Here is a 19,988-nt window from a genome sequence, read left to right as displayed (position 1 = left end):
AGATTCAAGCTCCAGTCCCTTCTCCCTGGAGGTGAGAGTGGGACTGAAAGTTCCAACCCTCTAATCACACAGTCCATTCTCCAGGCCATCAGCCTCCACCCTTGGACTCTTACCAAAAGTTACCTCATTAACATAACAAAAGACACCTTTATTGCTGTCTTTCTTCCAAGGACTTTGGGAACTGTGAGCCAAGAACAGTGACTGAAGGCCAAATACATATATTTCTTATAAATCACAGTGTCACAGTCCTGGTCCTATGACCCTTCATCAAATATGAAAAAAAAAATTAAAGTGATTGGGAGAAGAATTATGACTCATACCTTTCCCAGTCCTTCTTTCCCGGGATCCTCCAGCAAAGCACAGAAATCTATGCAGTGGGGCCACTCTGTTAGTCCCTCTCGTGTTAAGTGTGAGGCGCACACACTTGTGAAGATTGACAAGCCAACCCTTCATGCCTTTATCTCCCCCCAGTTTTGACATTGAACAATTCAATTGCTCATTTCAATTCTCTATCAAACTAGTATTCTGGGCCTGCCCTGGTGGCGCAGCAGTTGAGCACTGGGCTGCAAAGCTGCCTGCATCCTCTGCAGCTCCGGTTTAATCCCCGGCCAACGGGCAAGGGTCACACATGGCATGCCACCTGTGCACAGCTGCAGTGCCCCCACTTTTGCTCATTTCATGGGCCCAGGTGGCCATCTCAAGTAAGCATACGGAGCTCTCTTATTGATTCCAGTCACCTTGGAACCCTGGAAAGGGGTTCTTCTGGTAGGAACTGACATGTCCATTGACTTTAATGCACCCCTCAAATTACCATCTTGATTTCCATAGGGTGGAGCCGCATCTGTGTACAACTTGAGTAAGCCGGGTTTTCCATTGCTCTCCTGCCGAGGGATGTGGTCAGGACCTTGGCCATGGCACATGAACCAGTAAACCCACATAGCTGTCAATGCCTCTTGCCAGCTGTGACCAAGGTCCTCCCCTCCAGGGAATCTGCCACAGAGCCATCTGCAGTTCCTGTCTCTTTTGCTCATAGATGAAACTGTTCTTATTGGGTTCAAAGTGTTCAAAGGATCGAAGAATGCTCCATCTAGACTACGTCTTTTACCACTGCTTATAATGGCTGGAAAAACAGCATACAATTCAGCCCTCTGAACTGATACGTTTTTACCTTCTTTGATGACATTGAACAATTCAATTGCTCATTTCAATTCTCTATCAAACTCTAACTTGTTTGGGGCTTCCAAATAAGTTATCCATTCACCTTGAAACTGTCATCCAAAAACCAAGCAGTACTTTGTTGTTTAGCTTAGGGCTCTTGATAGGGTGTTGTCCAAGGGATTAGAATATCCAGTAGCTCCTCAATCTCTGAGTCAGTCCTAGGGGAAAAGAGGTTTCCTATTAGTAAGCTTTCCTACTTGCATTCCCCAGGCAACATGGTCTTGTATAAACCATTTCCATTTTCATTACGAAATACTTCTGGGCACTGACATCCTCATTAGAGCATTTCTCAGACATCACCTAAAACTTCGTGGGTATTTCAGGTTTCAGGATCATGCTAGGGGGTTCCATCATAGGAATAGCTTCAATTATTAGTTTCAGGAGGTCTTTATTATGCCTAGCCAGGTAGGGAAATGCCCCTCAATTAAATAGAAATACTCTAGTCAAGTTCCAGAGGTCATTGCTCTTGCGATAAACCCTAGTCTGCTCTATATAAGGCTACAGCAGAGACAATTTTCCCTACCAGAACTTCAGCTTCTGTCCCACAGTCTGTGTGCTCAAGCAGTCTTATTGTTTCCCATTTAGCATGTCTCAATTAACATTGCTTAAACTGCAGATTTACATGCCTTCTATTTTACAATACTAGGTATAGGAAACATTCCGAATCAGATACAATGTCCATCCCCACGACACAATCCAGTAAAAAGATATATTCACTTCACACGAAGTCCATTCAAACATTTCAGTTCTCTTACCAACTTTTGCCTTCATTCCATAAACCTTTATGTTCCTCACTGTAGCTTCCATTAAGACTTCATCAACAGGCTACAATACTGGATAGAAGAATTGTTCTCGGGCCTCCCTGGTGGCGCAGGCAGTTGAGCGCAGCGCTATGAAGCTGTCCGCAGCCTCTGCGGTGCCGGTTCGATCCCCGCCGGCTGCAGAGCAACCCACATGGCGTGCAGACCTCTCCTGTCTCGCCCGCTGCTCCCCTCAGCAGTGTATTTCGTCAGTCTGCCTGTTCTGTTCCCCTCTCTGTCTCTGGTGAATCCTCTCACCCTCCCGTGCATCTGGCCTGTACCCCGGTTCTTGTATAAATAAAAAAAAATCTTTTAAAAACAATTGTTCTCATGGCCAGACATAGTGCCCATTCCCATAAAACATCCAGGTAAAAGAGACACTAATTCTTTGTATAATACTTGGTTAAAAACTCCACCTTTCATAATCCTATTCAATATTACATGTTTATGTTCTCGCAAACTAATCATGGCATGAGTAAGGTCTTCATCAATGGATTGTGTTGCCACAGTTCCGGGAGCTCCCATGTTAGTCCATTTTTTAGTTCAGTATTACTTACTTCCTAAAGAACCTTCACTAAAGTGAATTGTGAAGGCAATTAATTTGGAATCTGTGTCTTTGGTTTTGAATGCTGCAAAGTGAAAAAGCCTGTTTGGGGCTTGGTACAGGACCTACAACTCACTGTACAACAATCACATATGGTTTTGTGTGTTCTAGACACACAGGGGGTTAGTCCAAGGAACAGCCAGTGGGCTAGATAAAAGCCACTATAAGGTCTATTTACCCTGAGAAGGGGACTCACCTTCGCTACCTATGAATGCCAACTGGAGCACCCCAGATCAAGCATCTGATATGCTTTGTTTGCAAGCCACGTGGGACTGGCTTTATGATGACCCAGTATTCATCTGCTGAATAAGCCCGACACCCTGGCCATGGTATGACTCCATACTCCTTGGTCTTGCCCTCCCTCTACATTGACTACCTTCTTGGTGCCCATAGGTTTTGAAAGCATTTTCTATTTTCCCTGAACAATTTTTCCGTTAAGAGGCAATTTGGAGGCTAGTGGCTAAAGTTTAGGGAATAGGATTCCATTCCTCTAGTCACATGCTTTATTCCCCTGGCAACCAGTCCCCCTCCTTGGGTGCTATACATGTCACCTCATTAACATAACAAAAGGTGCCTTTATGGCTCTCTTCATGTAGGAAATTCCAAGGGTTTCAGGAGCTGTGTGCCAGAAAGGTGACAAAGAGCGAATACATATTTTTTATTTTTTTCTATTAAAGATTTATTTATTTTTTATACAAGAGCTGGGGTATAGGCCAGAGGCGCGGGAGGGTAAGAGGATTCACCAGAGACAGAGCAGGGAGCAGAACAGGCAGAAGGACTGAAATACACTGCTGAGGGGAGCAGCGGGCACAACAGGAGAGGTCTGCTGCACCATGTGAGAATCTCCCTGGCTGGCCGGGAATCGAACCCACACTGCAGAGGCTGCAGACAGCTTCACAGCGCTGCGCTCAACCCGCTGCACCACTGGGGAGGCCCTGAATACATATTTTTTATTATAAATATATTTTATTTTCGCTTCTCCACATCCTGATGGAGTCAAGGATTTAAACATGAGTCCTCGAGCCAGTGCAGGTGAAATCATTCAGATGAGCCAGTGAATCAAAGTTGTGCTGGGCCAAGCTTGGCAATTGCAGAGTCTGGCGGAAGGTTATCAGCTGAGGGGCATGACATAGACACAAATGGCATTTTCCCGAAGAGCTCTAGCCTGAGAGCAGTTGTCTGCCATGCTGGCGATGCTGTCTGCTATTGTTTCATGACATTGCCTGTGATACTTCGTTGGTTCCGTGAATGAAAGAAAGGTCTAAGGAATCACTTTTATTCTAAACCACATTAAATAGAATAAAAGCCCAGAATATTGGTGGAAGCTGGTGTCTGTTTCTATCGTCTTCTTATTCCTTTCTCTTTTCTCCTTCTCTGCCTGCTCCCTGCCACCAGAAAGTCCTCATAGGAAGGAAGCCAAAAAAAAAAAAAAAAAAAAAAAAAAAACCTCCTCTTAGAAAGGAAGAGCAATGTAGCAAAACTGAAAACAAGGCATAGGCTTTGGAATCAGAGAGAACTGCTTTCTATGCTGACTTTGCCACCTGTAACTGGAGCAAGCTTGTTTCCCGGTGGGGGTGTGTGGGGGTTGTGGGGTCAGTTGGGGAGGTAATGCGAAAGAGAGAAGTGTATTTGGCCTATCATAGACACCCAATAATAGTAATTATCATTCCCTTTTTATTGCAAAGATTGGTAAGATGGACTAGGGGATTGAACAGTGCCTGATACATGTTGTTGTAGAGGGGAAAAGCGAAACGTACAATGAGAAGAAAGGAATGAAAGGATTTGGACTATGTGTACATAAACAGTGACAACAGTAAGACAGTGCTGTGTTCTGCGAAGGGAAATGAGAACAAAACGCGAGTAAAAGAGGGAGAAAAGTCCCCAGTGCAACCCTCAATTGTAAATGGCTAAGGGAAGTTCAGAAACAAGAGCTAAGGATGTTTAGTAAAGAGCATAAAGGAAAGTGAGGGGTATCTATCAGTGTTATTTCCAGCCACTCTCCAAAAGGAATATGACACCCTTCCGAGTGGGTTTGCCAGTCCAAGACCATGCACAGCTCCTCAGACCCTATTTGCATTTATTTCCTACCACTTGTATTTGACATTTACATGAATTGGCATCAGACTCTGTATCAAATGACTCCCTCCCACAGAACCCAAAGAAGAAATGCATATATGAATATATTTTTATCCAGTCTGTAAGTGTGGGAGTGCCTTCTGCTCAGAAGGAGTTGACATTTGCTGGTGCAGGTCTACATTTTCTCAATGTCCATTTTTGGGTTTCATTCCATCAGGGGAGGCTGGAAAAGTGTCTGCATTTTTCAACAGAGCAGTGAATGGCAGTGAAATTGTTAAAAAACACATTTCCAAAATGCTTGTTGAATGTTGGTGAAAAAATAAAGCCTTTTATTTAAAGATAGCTTAAGCTCGATTGATTGGGGGTGTAGCAGGGAAACATATAAACATATTATACATATACAGAGACGATATTAGAGAAACATACGGAACATGTATTTATGTATTATACCCATAGTTTTGGGGTGAGACCATTTCAGAGCATGTTGAGAAAAGAACCAGAAGTTGCTACAGAACCTGGATGTGCAGATTTATAAACAGTAAGTGGAAAGTGATTCACATGTAGACATACTTATGGGCAACGATTTTCCACATTTTGTCAAGAGTAGCGGGCTCACCCTCAGCTAGATAAGCGTGTAGGTAAAAATAAATAAATAAATAAAGGACAGTTTTCATCCTGGGAATATAGAAGCCATGGCTTTGTAGTATAGCTAGAAAATGCTGGAAAACTTGAATCTGTTGTTGCCAAAGGCTATGGTAGTCACGTGGAACAAAATGAAGGCACTTGCCTGGAGATGCTTCCATCTGTAGGACTTCATCACCAAGGTCAGGGCTTTCTTGGAAGACTTCTGGTCTATCAGTTCAGGCAGTTCTCTAAGATTGCTCTCTATCTTGAATTCTAGGGACGATATCTGCTGGGGAGGCTTTCAGCGCTATGGGTGGTCCAGAACTCCTTCTCGTTCCTGCAGAGTAATTGACTGTTTTGCCCGATTGTGGCTGCACAGATTGTTGCCTTTTGCAAAGCACCTTCTGTATTCATTAGAAAGCCTGGTGCCCTGGCAAAGGCTCACGAAGTCTCTGTGCTGTTTATCATAGGTCATCCTCTTCCTCAGGTGTCTTACATGGCATACACACAGAGGACTCTAAACTTGTGTGGTCTCTAGGTCTCTATCTACCACCCTGTCCCTGTCCTTTCTCTCCCTCCCCATTATATTACTTTAAGCTCTCATCCCCCTCACCAGAACTACAGCATTGTCTTCTAACCAACCTCATAGCTCCTTCCCTTATCCTGTCCCACCCCATCCCACCCAGTCTTATCACAGCACTGGTGAAACAGCTTTAAAATGCAAATTTGATGGATTTCCTTCACAAATTGATCCCAGACTTCTGATTAGACCACACATAAGAACCCCAGGGTCTGGCCTTTAGTGTTTCCAATCTTATCTCAGAACTCATTGCTGACACTCTGTGCTTGAGCCATTTTGAGATAGTTGTGCTTTTTTCAATTGAAGCAATGTTGCAGCAATTATGTAAGTTTCAGGTGTTCATTGTTGAGAATCAGTGTGCATATCCCACATTCAGTGCAGAGCTGAAAATCCAAATCTCTATGTAAACATACCGTATTCATTCACACCTTCAAGTCTTTGCCCTCTACTGGTGCAATTCTAAAGTCTAGAATCCTCTTCTACTCCCTCTTCCTAACTCCAATTCATCTTTTTAAAAGGTCTGATAGTGATAAAAGTCATATAACAAACACTTCACTCATTTAAAATGTACGCTTCAATGGGTTTTAATTTGGTCAGTTTTGCAATAATCACAACTATTTAATGTCAGAAATTTTTATCCCCCTAAAAGAAACTCATATCTATTAGCAGACTCTATTTACCTCTAACTTCTCCCTCTCAGCCCACCTCCCTAACACCAATAGGCCCGACCCTGGCAGTCATTGATTGTTAACAGGGTGGTCCCTGGGGAAAGGGGAGGTTCCAGGTTCCCTGCCCCACCCAAAGGAGGGTGGAGCTGAGCAGGGAAGAGGGGAAGCTGGAGAGGAGACTGGGAGGAGGGGAGAGGGATGGAGAGCCAGAAGGCGACATAGAGGAGGCACATGGAACAGCGAGACCCGAGAAGAAGCTGCTCTTACTTCTCAGCCTTGGACTTCTATCAGGGTCTTAGGGGACGTGAGGAAGACTAGAGGCAGAAGGGGCCAGACAAGTCTGGAAGGAAAAGAGCAAAATCAAGATAAACGCTGCCATTGTTAACCTTCCCATGGGTCTCTCCCCCTCGTCTGTTTCAGGCGTCTTCTAACTCTCCATCCTTCTTCTTCTACCGTTGCCTGCCTCCCCCGTAGGAAGAGGGTTATTCATCTGTGAAACCCCACTGTGTACTACTTTGCCTAGCTCAGGGAAAGTCCTCCAAAACTACTGGGTAATGAATGAGTGACTTCCTGGAATCCCCAACAGGGAGAAGGCTCTCTCGATGAGCCGGTGAGAGATGAGCAAACACACAAGCAAAACCAAGCTGTGGATGCCCTGCCAGGTGCCCATTTTTCAGCTCATTTGTACCTGAATGACCTCAGCAACCACCACACCCATGTCTCCTCCATCTCTACAGTTAATAGTTTCCAGAATCTAGGGAAACATTACTATAAGTGGAACAGAAGAAGTATATGCTCAGGAAAGATTCGTGAAACAGCAGTTTCACCTTTACCTGTGGGAGTGAGAGTAACACACTCAGGCTATCTTCCTGCTGAGCCCCCCACCCCGTCTCTCGGTCTCCGTCTGTCTCTCTCTCTGTCTCTGTCTTTATCTCTCCTCTCTTCTCTCTCTGCCCCTCCACTCTCCCCTCTCTCCCCTATGCACCCTTGGGAGGTTTATTTTTAAAGCATGTTTCAGAATGTCTCTGATAAACAATGAACATTCTTAGATTAAAATATATATATATATATATATATATTATCTTTAGCCTGAGATATCTGAACAGGAATCCACGTTCAAATATGTTTGATTGTTTCATTTCAATGCACCGCATTTCTCTTCATATGATTGGATATTGAAGGCAAATATGAAACAATCTGAAAACACAGTAGAATATGAAGATATTAACCACTAAACCACCTTATTTTCTTGGCTAGAAACAAATGGGGGTGCGCACAACTCAGCTCACCAATGTCTGCCTTTTTCTTTCTTTTTCTCCCTCTTTCAAATTTCCTCATTCTTCTACTCTTGCCTTGTCTTTCCTGTCTCCCCTCTCCTCCATTTTTGATCACCTCTCTCTCCCTTCCTCACCTCCTTCTTGGCCCATTTGCTGGTTGAGCTTTTCTTCTATTTCCCTCTCTGTTCCTCCTCACATTCTCTTTAAGATTCCTGCATAGTTCTCTTTCTCTTTCTCTCTGTTCTTTTCACCAGGATGAGGTAGGGAAGCGTGAAGGAGGAGGGTTAATCAGGAAAATGGAGGGGGAGAGAGATTGATAATGGGGCTGTCCTGTACCTGCCACATCATCTACCACCAGAGGGGGTGCCCCTTGCTCAGTATGGCCCACGCAGCCTCCCCTTTCAGGTAGGGCACAGAACCTCTTTGTGTCCCACTTTTCTCACTTACAGAATCAAAAGAAAATAATATATTCCCAGACTAGCTCATGGAGATGATGTTAGGGTCACACTGCTGAAGGAATATGAAAAAGATTTGAAAAGAAACAGAGCCTGTAATTGGAAGCACTCAGGGGATAGGGTGGGAGGGTTATGCCTTGCGTAGGGCCAGGATCTAATTAACTGAGGATTGCAGTTCTTGTCTTTCTGTGGAATGTGTTTCTTTTCACCTTTGTTCTACTCATCAGATCACTTGGTTGTCGGTGGACCTTGTTTGAATGTTCTTAGTGTCTTCGGAGGGGAAGAATAACTTGTTCCTTTGTATGCTGTTGATTTTTATCCCTTCCTTTTCTCTTGCCTTGGGCTAGCAAATGGAACCTCCAGCAGCCAGCTCTCTACCCCCAAGTCTAAGCAGTCTCCCATCTCTACGCCCACCAGTCCTGGCAGCCTCCGGAAGCACAAGGTATTACGTCTCTTATACCTTACTAAACCCCTTTGCATTCAGATATTTTTTTAATTGCTGGGTGAGGGTTTTGTCTTCCATCTACATCAACAGCACATTAAGTTCGGACTTTCCCTTCCATGGCTCCATTAGCTTGAAGCCCTGGGAATCCCAGCAGGAGCCAAGCTGCCAGTCATTTATTCATTCCGCTGACCCCCTGGTTTATTTACTTCCAGTTACATTTAACCGAAAGGAAGGGGTACAGAGGTCCCAAATACCCATTCTGGGCTAATGGTGTCACCAAACAAAGGCTTATTAAGGGGTGGGTTGAGCACTTGTCTCCCTAATTCAGTGGCATACCAAAGAGGATTTTGAGGGCAACTCATGTCTCCAAGTCAGTGGAAGTGCCAGAAAGAAACAAATAGAAGAAAGTCAGCACTGAGTCATTCCTGTTAGATTGGCTGGACATCAAATGTTTCATTCTCTATTCTTCATTAACAGCCAGCTTCTGGCTCTGTGCAGGAAGCAAGGGAGGAACATCACTCTATTGGCCTTGGGAACCATTATACCTTGAAGTCATCACAAATAAATATCCCATTAAAATAATAAAAGAGTATACATTGCTAGCCCCAATGTCCAAACAGACTCTAACCCAGAAATTTTTTTTGCATGGAAAATCTGGCATGGTCATTGCCTTGAACCTCGTCTCTGAGGCCATGTGGATGTGATTTCTGCTCTGATTAACAGACTCCAGGGCCGCTTCCTCTAGGATTCTCTTGTCTTCTTCCTACTCACAAGACTTGAGATGAGGGGAAAGGGCAAAAAGCCATCAACAGGGCCAGCTCCACTACAGAACCATAGATCATCAGAGCTGGACCAGATCTTGTCTGGTTGATATATTACGGGTGAAGAAATGGAGACACAGAAAGGTTAAAGTACTTGCTAGGGTAACATAGCTAGGTATGGTAGACACAGGACCAGTCACTGCCGGAGCCAGTTTTCACAAGCTCACGGAAGCTGATTGTGTGCATCCTCTCCCAGTTCTGTGCTCTGTTACACATTGGTAACTAGAAATTGGCCATCGTTTGGAATATTGTACAGAAACCAGCAAATACTACAAATCAAGATAGTTGTTTTTTCCCCACAGAAAGTCAGTTAAATATTTAACAGCTCATCGTTGCCTGACAGTCACTTCTATTTCCTTTTCCCTACATCAGAATTTTAATTTCTTGGTTAATCTGTTGCCTTCTCCATTATATCTAGTGATTGTTCCATTCTTTTAATGACCACTATGACTTTTGGTATTGATCCTAGTCAGAACCTTCTGATTGTCTTGCTGAGCTATTCGGATTCCCCAAAGAATGATCTGCTGAACTGTCTGTGCAGCCACCATTACCCAGAGAGTGTGAGATGGACGAAAATTGCTTTTGCAGTCAGCTTGTTAATATGGATATTCCAAGATGTGAAATCACCTGCCTTTATTATTTCACAGTGGCACAGAACCTCCTGTGCTACAGAGCTTCTTGTTGTATCCATGCCTTTGCATTTCCACTCTTGCTTCTCTTCTGGGAAATGGGACCTACCCCAGCACCTTCATCAGTACCTTCCCCAAAAGGCCAGGGGCACTTTGAGCATTTGGTCTGCATACTTGAGTCATTCAACTTTTCAGTTGGCATATTCAGGTCATTTAAACTGAGGACCCATGATCCATAAGCCCACTGAGGTGAGTGCTAGCATTTTTTAAAAAAAGATTTATTTATGCATACAAGAACTGGGGTACAGATCAGAGGTGTGGGGGATGAGAGGATTCACCAGAGACAGAGTGGGGAACAGAACAGGCAGATTGACTGGAAATACACTGCTTAGGGGAGCAGCGGAGAAACAGGAGAGGTCTGCTGTGCCATGGGGTAGCTCCCTGGCCAGGCATCAAACTCATGTTACAGTGGCTGTGAGTTGCTTAATAGTGTTGATGCTTAACCCCTTGTGCCACCAGGGAGGTCCGAGTGCTAGCATTTTTAAACCATTTCTTCTGGTTGGGTTTGCAGATTTTTTTGTGTGTGTGTTTTTTTCCCCCGGCTTTGGACTTAATTCTGAAATAGAATCTAATCATCAAAGGACGAGAACAACTCACAGGTAGTAGCACTGTTTGAGTCTCACTGTTCAACTGTGAACTTTATTATTTTTAAATTTACTCTTTTTTAAAAAATATTTTTAAAATTACGCTTTTTTAAGCTAGTTAAGTAAATAAATATTAAATAATAAATTATATCACTTTCAACAGGAAACTTAAAAACAACATTTAGATTAGATATAATTCTCACTAATTTTTTCACCTTCTACTTTGATATCATTTCAAATTTATAGCACAGTTACCAGGATAATACTAAGAACTTCTGTACACTCTTTACAAAGATTCACCAGTTGTTTATATTTTGCCTCATTTATTTTATTATTGTGATTTTCTTCTCTCTTTAAATATACACACACAAATGCACGTCAGTGGGTTTTTTTTTTTTTGAACCATTTGAGATCATGTTGCCCTTTGTCCCCTAAAGAATTCAGCATGTGCTTTTTAAGAATAAGGACATTTGCCCCCTAACCATTGTGCCATTATCAAAGTCAGAAAATTTGCAATGACATAATACTGTACAGACCCTAGTCAAATTTTATCATTTGTGCCCATAACATTCTTCTTCTGGTCAAGGATCCAATCCAACATCAGACATTGTCATCAGTTGTCATGAGTCTCTTCAGTCTTCTTTAATCTAGGAAAGTTCTTGAATCTTCTTTTTCCCAATCATTTCAGGACAGTGTATTGTAGAAATGAGGGGTACAGGCTAGTTATTTGGTAGGATGCCCCTCAATTTGGGCTGGTCCGATGTTTCCTTGGATTAAGTTCAGATTATGCATTTGGGACAGGAATGTCATGTATCTCCCACTACCAAAGATGGAGGGCCAATTATTTTTTCTGAATAATCTAAAATGTATTTTGTGCTCAGTTTCCTTGGGGCTTAGGTCTCAGCTCCTTGCTCCTTTTCACATAGCTACCTGTACTTTAGTCCCATCAAGGTCCTTGGGCAGTGGGCCTAGGCAGATCTCATTTGAACTTCCAAGTGGACCTGAAAGGTGTGAGTCATAGTGGAAACAGGAAGCAGGTGGCCGAGGCCATGACTTTCCTCCTGCGCAATTGGAAACGAACTTGAAGTCCCAGCATCCCTTTGGTAACTTTTGATGGCTGTGACAGGGCCCTGAGCTGTAATCAGCCTTTTGGCTTCCCCTCTCAGGCAGCTCATAGAGAATCCTCTTTAATGCAGCTGTGAAGGGGTTAGCCAAAGTCCGCATACTCAAGTGTTACAATATGGACACAAAGTAAATCATTGTATAGTTAATGAGAACAACATTTTGCATTTCCATTCTGCTTTGGCCTTTTTCATAGGCATCTTCTCATGTACCCTTGTGATAACCCAGTAAAAGAGATAAGGCAGGTAGCATTTCCATGTTACAGACGAGAAAAAGAAGGTGCAAAATTAAAAGACAACTCCTGTATGGTTCAACAAGTTGAAGAGGTAACTATATTAAGGGTGTTCAAAGAATCTAAAAACATAGGGAAACCTTTTCATTTATTTAAAAATTTTCCAGATTAGCCTTTGCATTCATGGCTTTAAACTTGGAGGCATTTTGTCTGCAAAGTTGTCTGGAGATTGAAGGAAAATAGATTCAATATATTATTTGAAAATATAACTAATGTTATTTAAATGTACTTTTTTTTCTGTTTGCAGACTTTTTTTTCTTATTCCTATAAATGCTTGGAGAGATAGTTTGATAAATAAAGCAGGTCCTACCTTTACATCACAGACACCACTCTAAGTGGAATTAGGTAGTGCGATCAGAGTGAACAAAAGCACTGCAGGGGAGGGTGGGACACGGGGCTGCTGACAGACTAGGTGACATGTATGTGGGGCCCTGAAGCCTTGGGCAAGCATTTTACAGCTGGTGAAGAGAATGGGCATTCGAACTTTAAAAAAAAATCAGCAAGAACAAAGCCACACCAACAGAAAAGTAAAGTACAGGGCACATTTGGGAAAAAAGCAAACCCCAACTAGAAGCCAGGTTTCTCAAAACTCTGACTGCTTTGGACTATAAGCATCTTGGATCAGAGACCAACATTTTGTTTTCTCTAGCTACAAGAGTACCGCCAGCACAGCTGCATTTGTTACAAACATTTTGTTCTACAGGGCTCCAAGGGACGAAGCAAATGAACTTCAGGTGCAAATTATTTGTATTGTTAAGCAATACGTGTGTTTCTGTACCTTTATCTATCAATCAACAAAAATAGAAGGTTGAGTTAAATACTTTTCCCGAACATTATTCTACTCATACAAGAAAATACATTTTGAAGACAAAATAAATCGATGGGGACAGGAGTACATACCTAGGTCTAGTCCTGTGGATTTTCTCCATGGCCTGCATCTCACTCTACCCATTCCAAGTCAGAGCAGCTGCAAGTGGAGTCTCCTCAAGATTCTACTCCTAGAACATGCACCCCGTCCTCACTTCCTCTGAGCTAAAAGTATGCAATAATTCTCTCAGATATTCATTTCCACCAACCAACCAACTACACTGAAAGGTCTGTTCCATGAATGATTAAGAGCAAGGGTGAATGCTGAAGCTCAGTTCAGTTGGTGGGACTCAAAGTAGCCCCCATATGTGTAAGTTCTTTACTACCTGCAAAATAACCAGGAAGCTCACTAACTTGTCATTTTCTGTCTTTTTCTTGCTTTAGTGTAACTAATAAAAGCAAAATGTGATGATCTGGATTATATTTTATAGCATTTTAGAACCAGAAGGAATCTTAGAGATTCCTTATAGATCCACATCTCCCTCAATTTCCGCTATAGAAGCAAAGGTTCTGAAAGCAGAAGTTAAAAGGAAAAGTTGCATCTGGAACCAGTGTCTCCTGACTCATTCCTGTGGTCTTCCTACTACAGTGGATTTATATTATGTGCAAACTTAACTTATGGATTTCATCAATAATCATGATACAGTCTTAGAACAAAACATGATATAGTCATAGAACAAAGCTACTACAAACTTTTATATTTGCTCACATCATTATATACTGGATAGTATCATATACATAATATACCAATATAAGCATACTGTTGTATAGAGTTGCATGCTCAGGAATTTCATACACAATATTTGTCAGTGGAAGGAATTTTCAAAGATATTGTTTCAATAACCGCTACTCTGAAATTCACATTTTCAAAATACAGTTTAATGGGTTTTAATAATCACAAAGTTATGTGACAATTATCAGAGTATATTCATCATCCGCAAAAGAAACCCCATGCCTACTATCAGTGAGAGCCCCTTCCTTCTTTACTCAACCCCCCTCAAGTAAGCACTAATCTACTCTGTTCCTCTGTGCTAGCATATTCTGATCATTTCTTATCAATTTCCCTCTGAGCCCTGTTTACTTGCATCCCATTAGTTTTGGTATTTGTTATTTCATTTTCCTTTATCTTAAAAGTATTTTTTACTTTCCCTTGTGATTTCTGCTTTGGCCCACAGGTTACTCAGCAGCCTGTTGTTTAAGTTCCACAGATTTGTTTATTTCCCAAATATCTTTCTGTTATTGCTTCCAGATTTAATTCCACAGTAGTCAAAGAACATACTTTGTATGGTTTCAATTCTTTTAGGTTATTGAGACTTGTTTTATTATCTCATATAGTCTATCCCGTAAAGTATTCCATGGGCACACGAGAAGAATGCGTATTCTGCTGTGGTTGCAGGGAGTGTTCTACAGATGTGTAATTGTGGGTTTTTATTTTTATTGAGGTAACATTAGTTTACAACACTGTATAGTGAACTTTCAGGAGCACATTTTCTCACCTTAACCACTGTCTATTACGCACCATACTCCCCACCAGATGTATCATTCTTTATAGAGTTGTGCAAATCTTCCGTTTCCTTCTGCTTAATTATTCTACCCATGGTGGGGTATTGAAGTCTTCTATTGTTAAAGTGGCATCACTTTTACTCCCGGTAATTAGGTAAGTTCATGGTTCACATATTTTGATGCTCTGTTAAGATACATGTATGTTTATAACTATGTTTTCAGATGTGTTGACCATTTTATCTTATAAAATGTCCTTTCTCTCTTAGTTACAATTTTTGCCTTAAAAACTATGTTTTCTGAGATCAATATAGCCACTCCAGTTGACTTTCAGTTATAAGCCTCAGGGTAAAACTATTCCATCCTTTGGTTTTCAATCTGTTTGTTTCTTTGAATCTAAATTATATTTCTTTTAAGTAGCCTAGGGGTGGATCATGGCTTGTTTCCTAAAATCCATTCTACAAATATCTACTTATATGTAATATAATTACTGATGAGATGGGGATTTCATGAACCATATTACTATTTTCTCTATGTCGTGTATTTTTTTTTGTTCCTTTACTCCTCTATTTCTACTGTGTTTTGGTGTTAAATAGATATTTTTCTAGTGTACCCTTTTATTTCCCTTATATTTTAATTAATTTTATTTTGAGTTACTTTCCTGGTGTTTGCTCTGGGGATTACAATTACTCTTAATATAATATACTTTGAATTACTATCAACTTAATTTCAATTCTATTAAAAATTTTGCTATAATCTAGCTCTATTGTTTCCCCCCTCCTTTCGGCTCTTATTCACATACAAATTTCATGAATATACTTAGTGAGTCCATCAACACATTTTTATACTTGCTAGTCCACACAGGAGTTTTTTGAATTGGATAACAGAAGAAAAGAGTTACAAGGATAAATTTGCAATGTGTTTTGCATTTATCTGTGTATTTACCTTTACTGGTGCTCTTTATTTCTCATGTGAATTACTGCCTATTGTCCTTTCATATCTCCCTGAAGGATTCTCTTCAGTATTTCTTAGAGGACATGTCTGCTAGCTTGTCTGGGAATGTCTTCATTTCTCCTTCTTTTTTGAGGGATAATTTTTGTCGATTTCTTTAAACGTCTTGATCCAGTAAGTCTCCCAGCCTTTGTTGAGGGACTTTGTATGTGTGTTGGGGGTACAATTTCAATGCTCTATCAGGCAGTTTATAACTTTACTTTAGCTTTCATCACTAGCTGCTTACACAGAGCATCAAGGCCAACCAAAGGTGAGAGATTAGGGCCTCCTCAGATCTTTTCTGAGAATATGCCCCATCCAGAACACGTGCTTGGCTGTATAGATTGCTTGTAATATGTTGGAGCTATTCATAGTTCCCTATGTCCTTCTCATTTTCCTGCTTTTCCTTTTAAAGTATTGAGTACCTCATTTACCCCAAGTATTACATCTACCTGAAGCAACCATGATTTTAAACAACTGTTCCCTGAAAAGATTGTACATAGTGAGTGTACACTGAGTTAAAGAGAGTCCTACAAGTGAGAATTTCCAGAAAGCTGGTACCAGGCTGCTCAAACACTGACAGTTGTCTGGGAGTGTGGCATGTGGGGAAGCTCTAAAACTCATCCTGCATCCTATAGTGACTGTCGGTTGCTTTTCTTGCAGTTACTGTAGTTATAAGCCTGCTGGTTTTCAATGGTTTCCTGGAGCTGGGCATAAGAGAGTGGAAATAGGGCAAGTTGAAGCAAATCCTGGGATTCTTACTGAGATTCTGTCATTTTTCTTGACTAAGTAAATTTTGGGATTGTTCTAAAACTTTGGCAAATTTTCAGAATTCCAAAAACATTGATTTTGACAATTTTTTCCAGTGTTTATTTATATAAGAGCAAATTTTCAGATTCTCTTACATGATTATTTGGGAAGTCTAGAATTCAAAGACACTTTTTGCTTTACTCAAATACATGGGAACTAAGTCCCTTCAAAGATGCAAGACTGTTGTATGTTATTTTGCCTTAATTCAATTTTACAAGGCTTTACTGTACTCCTGTTATTTTCCCATCATTGCACTTCCTAGTTGTTTTTCAGTTTTCTAAGAAATTTTGTTTGGTGGTTTAGAACAAGGGTTCCAAATCCTGTCTATGGCCTGCTTATTTCTGGATGGCCCTGATGTGGGGGGGGAAAAAGTTCTTAATTTTTTTAAAGAGCTGTAAAAGAAACAAGCCCCACATAAACAAAAAACACTACGTGACAGAGACAATATGTGACCAGCAAAGAAAGCATAATTATTTACTATCTAGCCCCTTACACAAAAAGTTTGCCAATCCCTGACTTACAGTGAAAAGATAGTGGGTTGGTGAAAAGTGACTCTATTTGCTCTAGTTGCTTTTCTTGTGTTTTCTAAAGATTCAATATTCCCTCGGGAATCCCAAATAATTGTCTTAGAGCTGGAAGAGACTTTATAAATAGTCCATTCCAAAGTCTGCATTTTCTTGATGAAGAGACCAAGACTCAAAGTCTGGTTAAATGTCATGGTACTAATTAACCAGGACTAAAACCTCAGGTTTCTTAATACACCTTGCTCCTTTTTAGTTCCTAAGCTACCTAAAAGTTGTCCTGCCCCTTCTTTCTCAGCATAAGGCATTCCCAATGTCAGTAAATAGCTCCCTCTACTCCCCTTCTGTGTCCGTCTTCCTCATTTTCACTTTTTTCTCTACCTCCAGCAGAAGTTGTACTCTCCAATGTTCCTGGATAGTCCTCCAAAGAAGCTTCCTGTTTCCATTATAACAAAAAGGGTCTCCTGAATATCCACATAATTGACCCTGCATTTCCCAGTTCCCTTTACTCTCTTGCTGATACCCAAGAGCAATCATGAGGATCTCCAAATAGAGCTCTGGGAACAACGGGAAAACTAGTGCCATATGATGCCCCCAACTCCTCCAGACAGAGACAAGACTTGGGGCAGTATTGGTGCCATGAATCCTAATTCCTGGTGGGAAATGGAAGCATCAAGAGATAAATTAGAAGTGGGTACATGGAATTTGTTTTCTGGGTTAAACATTTGTTCAAGGCCTGACTGTTCTCAGGGAGCCTGAAATGAACCCACATATATATTCGTAACTGATTTTTGACAAATGTGCAGAAGTCAATTCATGGAAGAAATATAGCTTTTTCAATAAATGACTCTGCAGCAATTGAACTTCCAACCTAAACCTCCCATCTTATGCAAAAATTAACTCAGAAATGGATTATAGCTGTAAATATAAAATATATGAAAAAGAAATAAGACAAAAATCTAATATTTGGCTAGGCAAAGAGTTCTTAGATTTGATAGCAAAAAGCATAATCCATAAAACAAGAAAATAATAAATTGAACCTCATCAATTAGAAACATTAACTCTGTCAAAGACCATGGGAAATGTATGAAAAGACAAGTTACAGACTTGGAAAAAATATTTGCAAGCCACTTATCTAAACAAAGACATGTTTAGAATATAAAAATAGCTATTAAATTTCAACATTGAGAAAAATCAAATTGGAAAATGAACAAAAGACACAAAGAAACATTTCACTGCAGAGGAATTACAGACGTCAACTATGTGATGAAAAAATGTTTAACATCATTAACTATCAGGGAAATACAAATTAAAATCATAATGAGATATCATTGAAAACTCACAAGAGTTAATAGAATAAACAGTCTTGAAAACACCAAATGCTGGTGAGCATGTGGATAAACTGGATCACTGATACTTTTGTGTGGAAATGTAAATGGTATGGCCACTCTGGAAAACAATATGGCAGTCTTTACAAAAGTAAGCATGCAAGTACCATACAACTCAACAGTTGTGCTCTTGAGCATTTATCCCAGAGAAATGAAGGCCTGGGTTCACATGAAATCCTGTGCATGAATGTTTTTAGCATTTTTATATCTAACAACTCCAAACTGGAATCACACCCTCTGTTCTCCAGCGGTTGAAATGTGAAACAGCATCCACACTATGGAATACTACTCAGCCATACAACACAGTGAACGATTGATATATGCAATTTGAATACATTTCCAGGAAATTATGCTATATGGGAAAGGCCAATCCCAAAGGGTTACATATACTGTATACATGTACATTTTCTACTTTTCCTTATGATTTCTTCTTTGGCCCATAAGTTATTGAGCATCATGCTGTTTAAGTTCCACCTATTTGTTTATTTCCCAAGTATCTTTCTCTCATTGCTTACTAATTTTAATCCATGGTAGTCAAAGAACATACTTTGCATCGTTTTAATCCCTTTTGGTTATTGAGACTTGTTCTATTATCTAGCATAGTCTATCCTGTAAAATGTTCCATGGGCACATGAGAAGAATGTGTATTCTGCTATTGTTGGATGCAGTGTTCCATAAAAGTAAAATTGTGGGGTTTTTTGAGGTAACATTAGTTTACATATAGATTCCATTTATAGAACATTCTTGAAATGGCAACATTGTGGAGATGAGAAATAGATTATTGGTTGCCAAGGCTTAGCGATGAGGGAGGGTTGGGGGTAGCTATAAAGGAGTAGCAGGAGAGAGCCTTTGGAGAGGACAGTGTTCTATAGCCTGACTGTGGCAATGGTCACGCAACTACACATGTGATAAAATTGCATAGGACTATGTACACACAAGCATACATGGGGGTGCATGGAAAACTGCAAGATGTAACCATTGGGAAAATTGAGTGAAGGGCATGTTGGTGCAAGAGTACCTTCCTGTACTTCAATTTTCTGTAAATATCTAAATATTTTTTAAAAATTAAAGAAAACATTAATTAAAAAACAGAAGCGGTCATAGCATCTTGCCCATTTCAGAGCCATTTCAGATGTTAAGAAAAGGAGAGTTAACTTTGTCTCTTATCTTCTTACAGGACCTGTACCTGCCTCTGTCCTTGGATGACTCAGACTCACTTGGTGACTCCATGTGAAGGAGGAGAGAGTGTTCAGAGTCCAGAGTACAAATCCAAGCTTACAGTTACAATAGGGTACTTCTGTTCAAGTGTCCAACAGGGCTATTGGTGCTTTCAAGTTTTTATTTTTTGTTGTTGTTGTTTTCTAGAACACACTGTAATAAGTTGGGTTTCTTTTCCTGTGATTTCTCCTCTGGGCCACTGATCCACAGTTACCAATTATAAGAGATAGATTGATAACCATCCTTTGGGGTAACTTTCCAGGAATGCAAAATGTGCTACTCCTTGACCTTTCTATTGAATACTTAGGCTACTGCAGTATTTTCCCCCTCCCTCGCTTTGTTCATATTCAACAGTCTTCCTTCTCTAGAGGGCTGTTTACATACATAGCACTTAAAATGTGAATCTGTAGGGGAAAAAAAAAAAAACTTATCGGCCAAT

General features: G+C 40.7%; 1 protein-coding gene across 2 annotated transcripts in view; it reads left to right on the top strand.

Annotated features, from left to right (window-relative positions):
• DCX (doublecortin) overlaps positions 1–19,565 on the top strand; it is a gene marked incomplete at both ends in the record, with an annotated part of 110,817 nt that extends 91,252 nt beyond the window's left edge. For both annotated transcript variants that reach the window (XM_084258782.1, XM_084258781.1), the window contains 2 exons: positions 8,650–8,744; positions 19,509–19,565. In XM_084258782.1, the coding sequence (XP_084114908.1) occupies positions 8,650–8,744; positions 19,509–19,565 (152 nt within the window). The remainder of the gene's footprint in view (positions 1–8,649; positions 8,745–19,508) is intronic.
• Between the last annotated feature and the right edge of the window lie 423 nt (positions 19,566–19,988).

The sequence above is a fragment of the Talpa europaea genome, assembly GCF_964194135.1.
Source record: "Talpa europaea genome assembly, chromosome: X".
Classification (NCBI taxonomy): Eukaryota; Metazoa; Chordata; class Mammalia; order Eulipotyphla; family Talpidae; genus Talpa; species Talpa europaea.
This window is presented reverse-complemented; position numbering and strand designations above follow the sequence as displayed.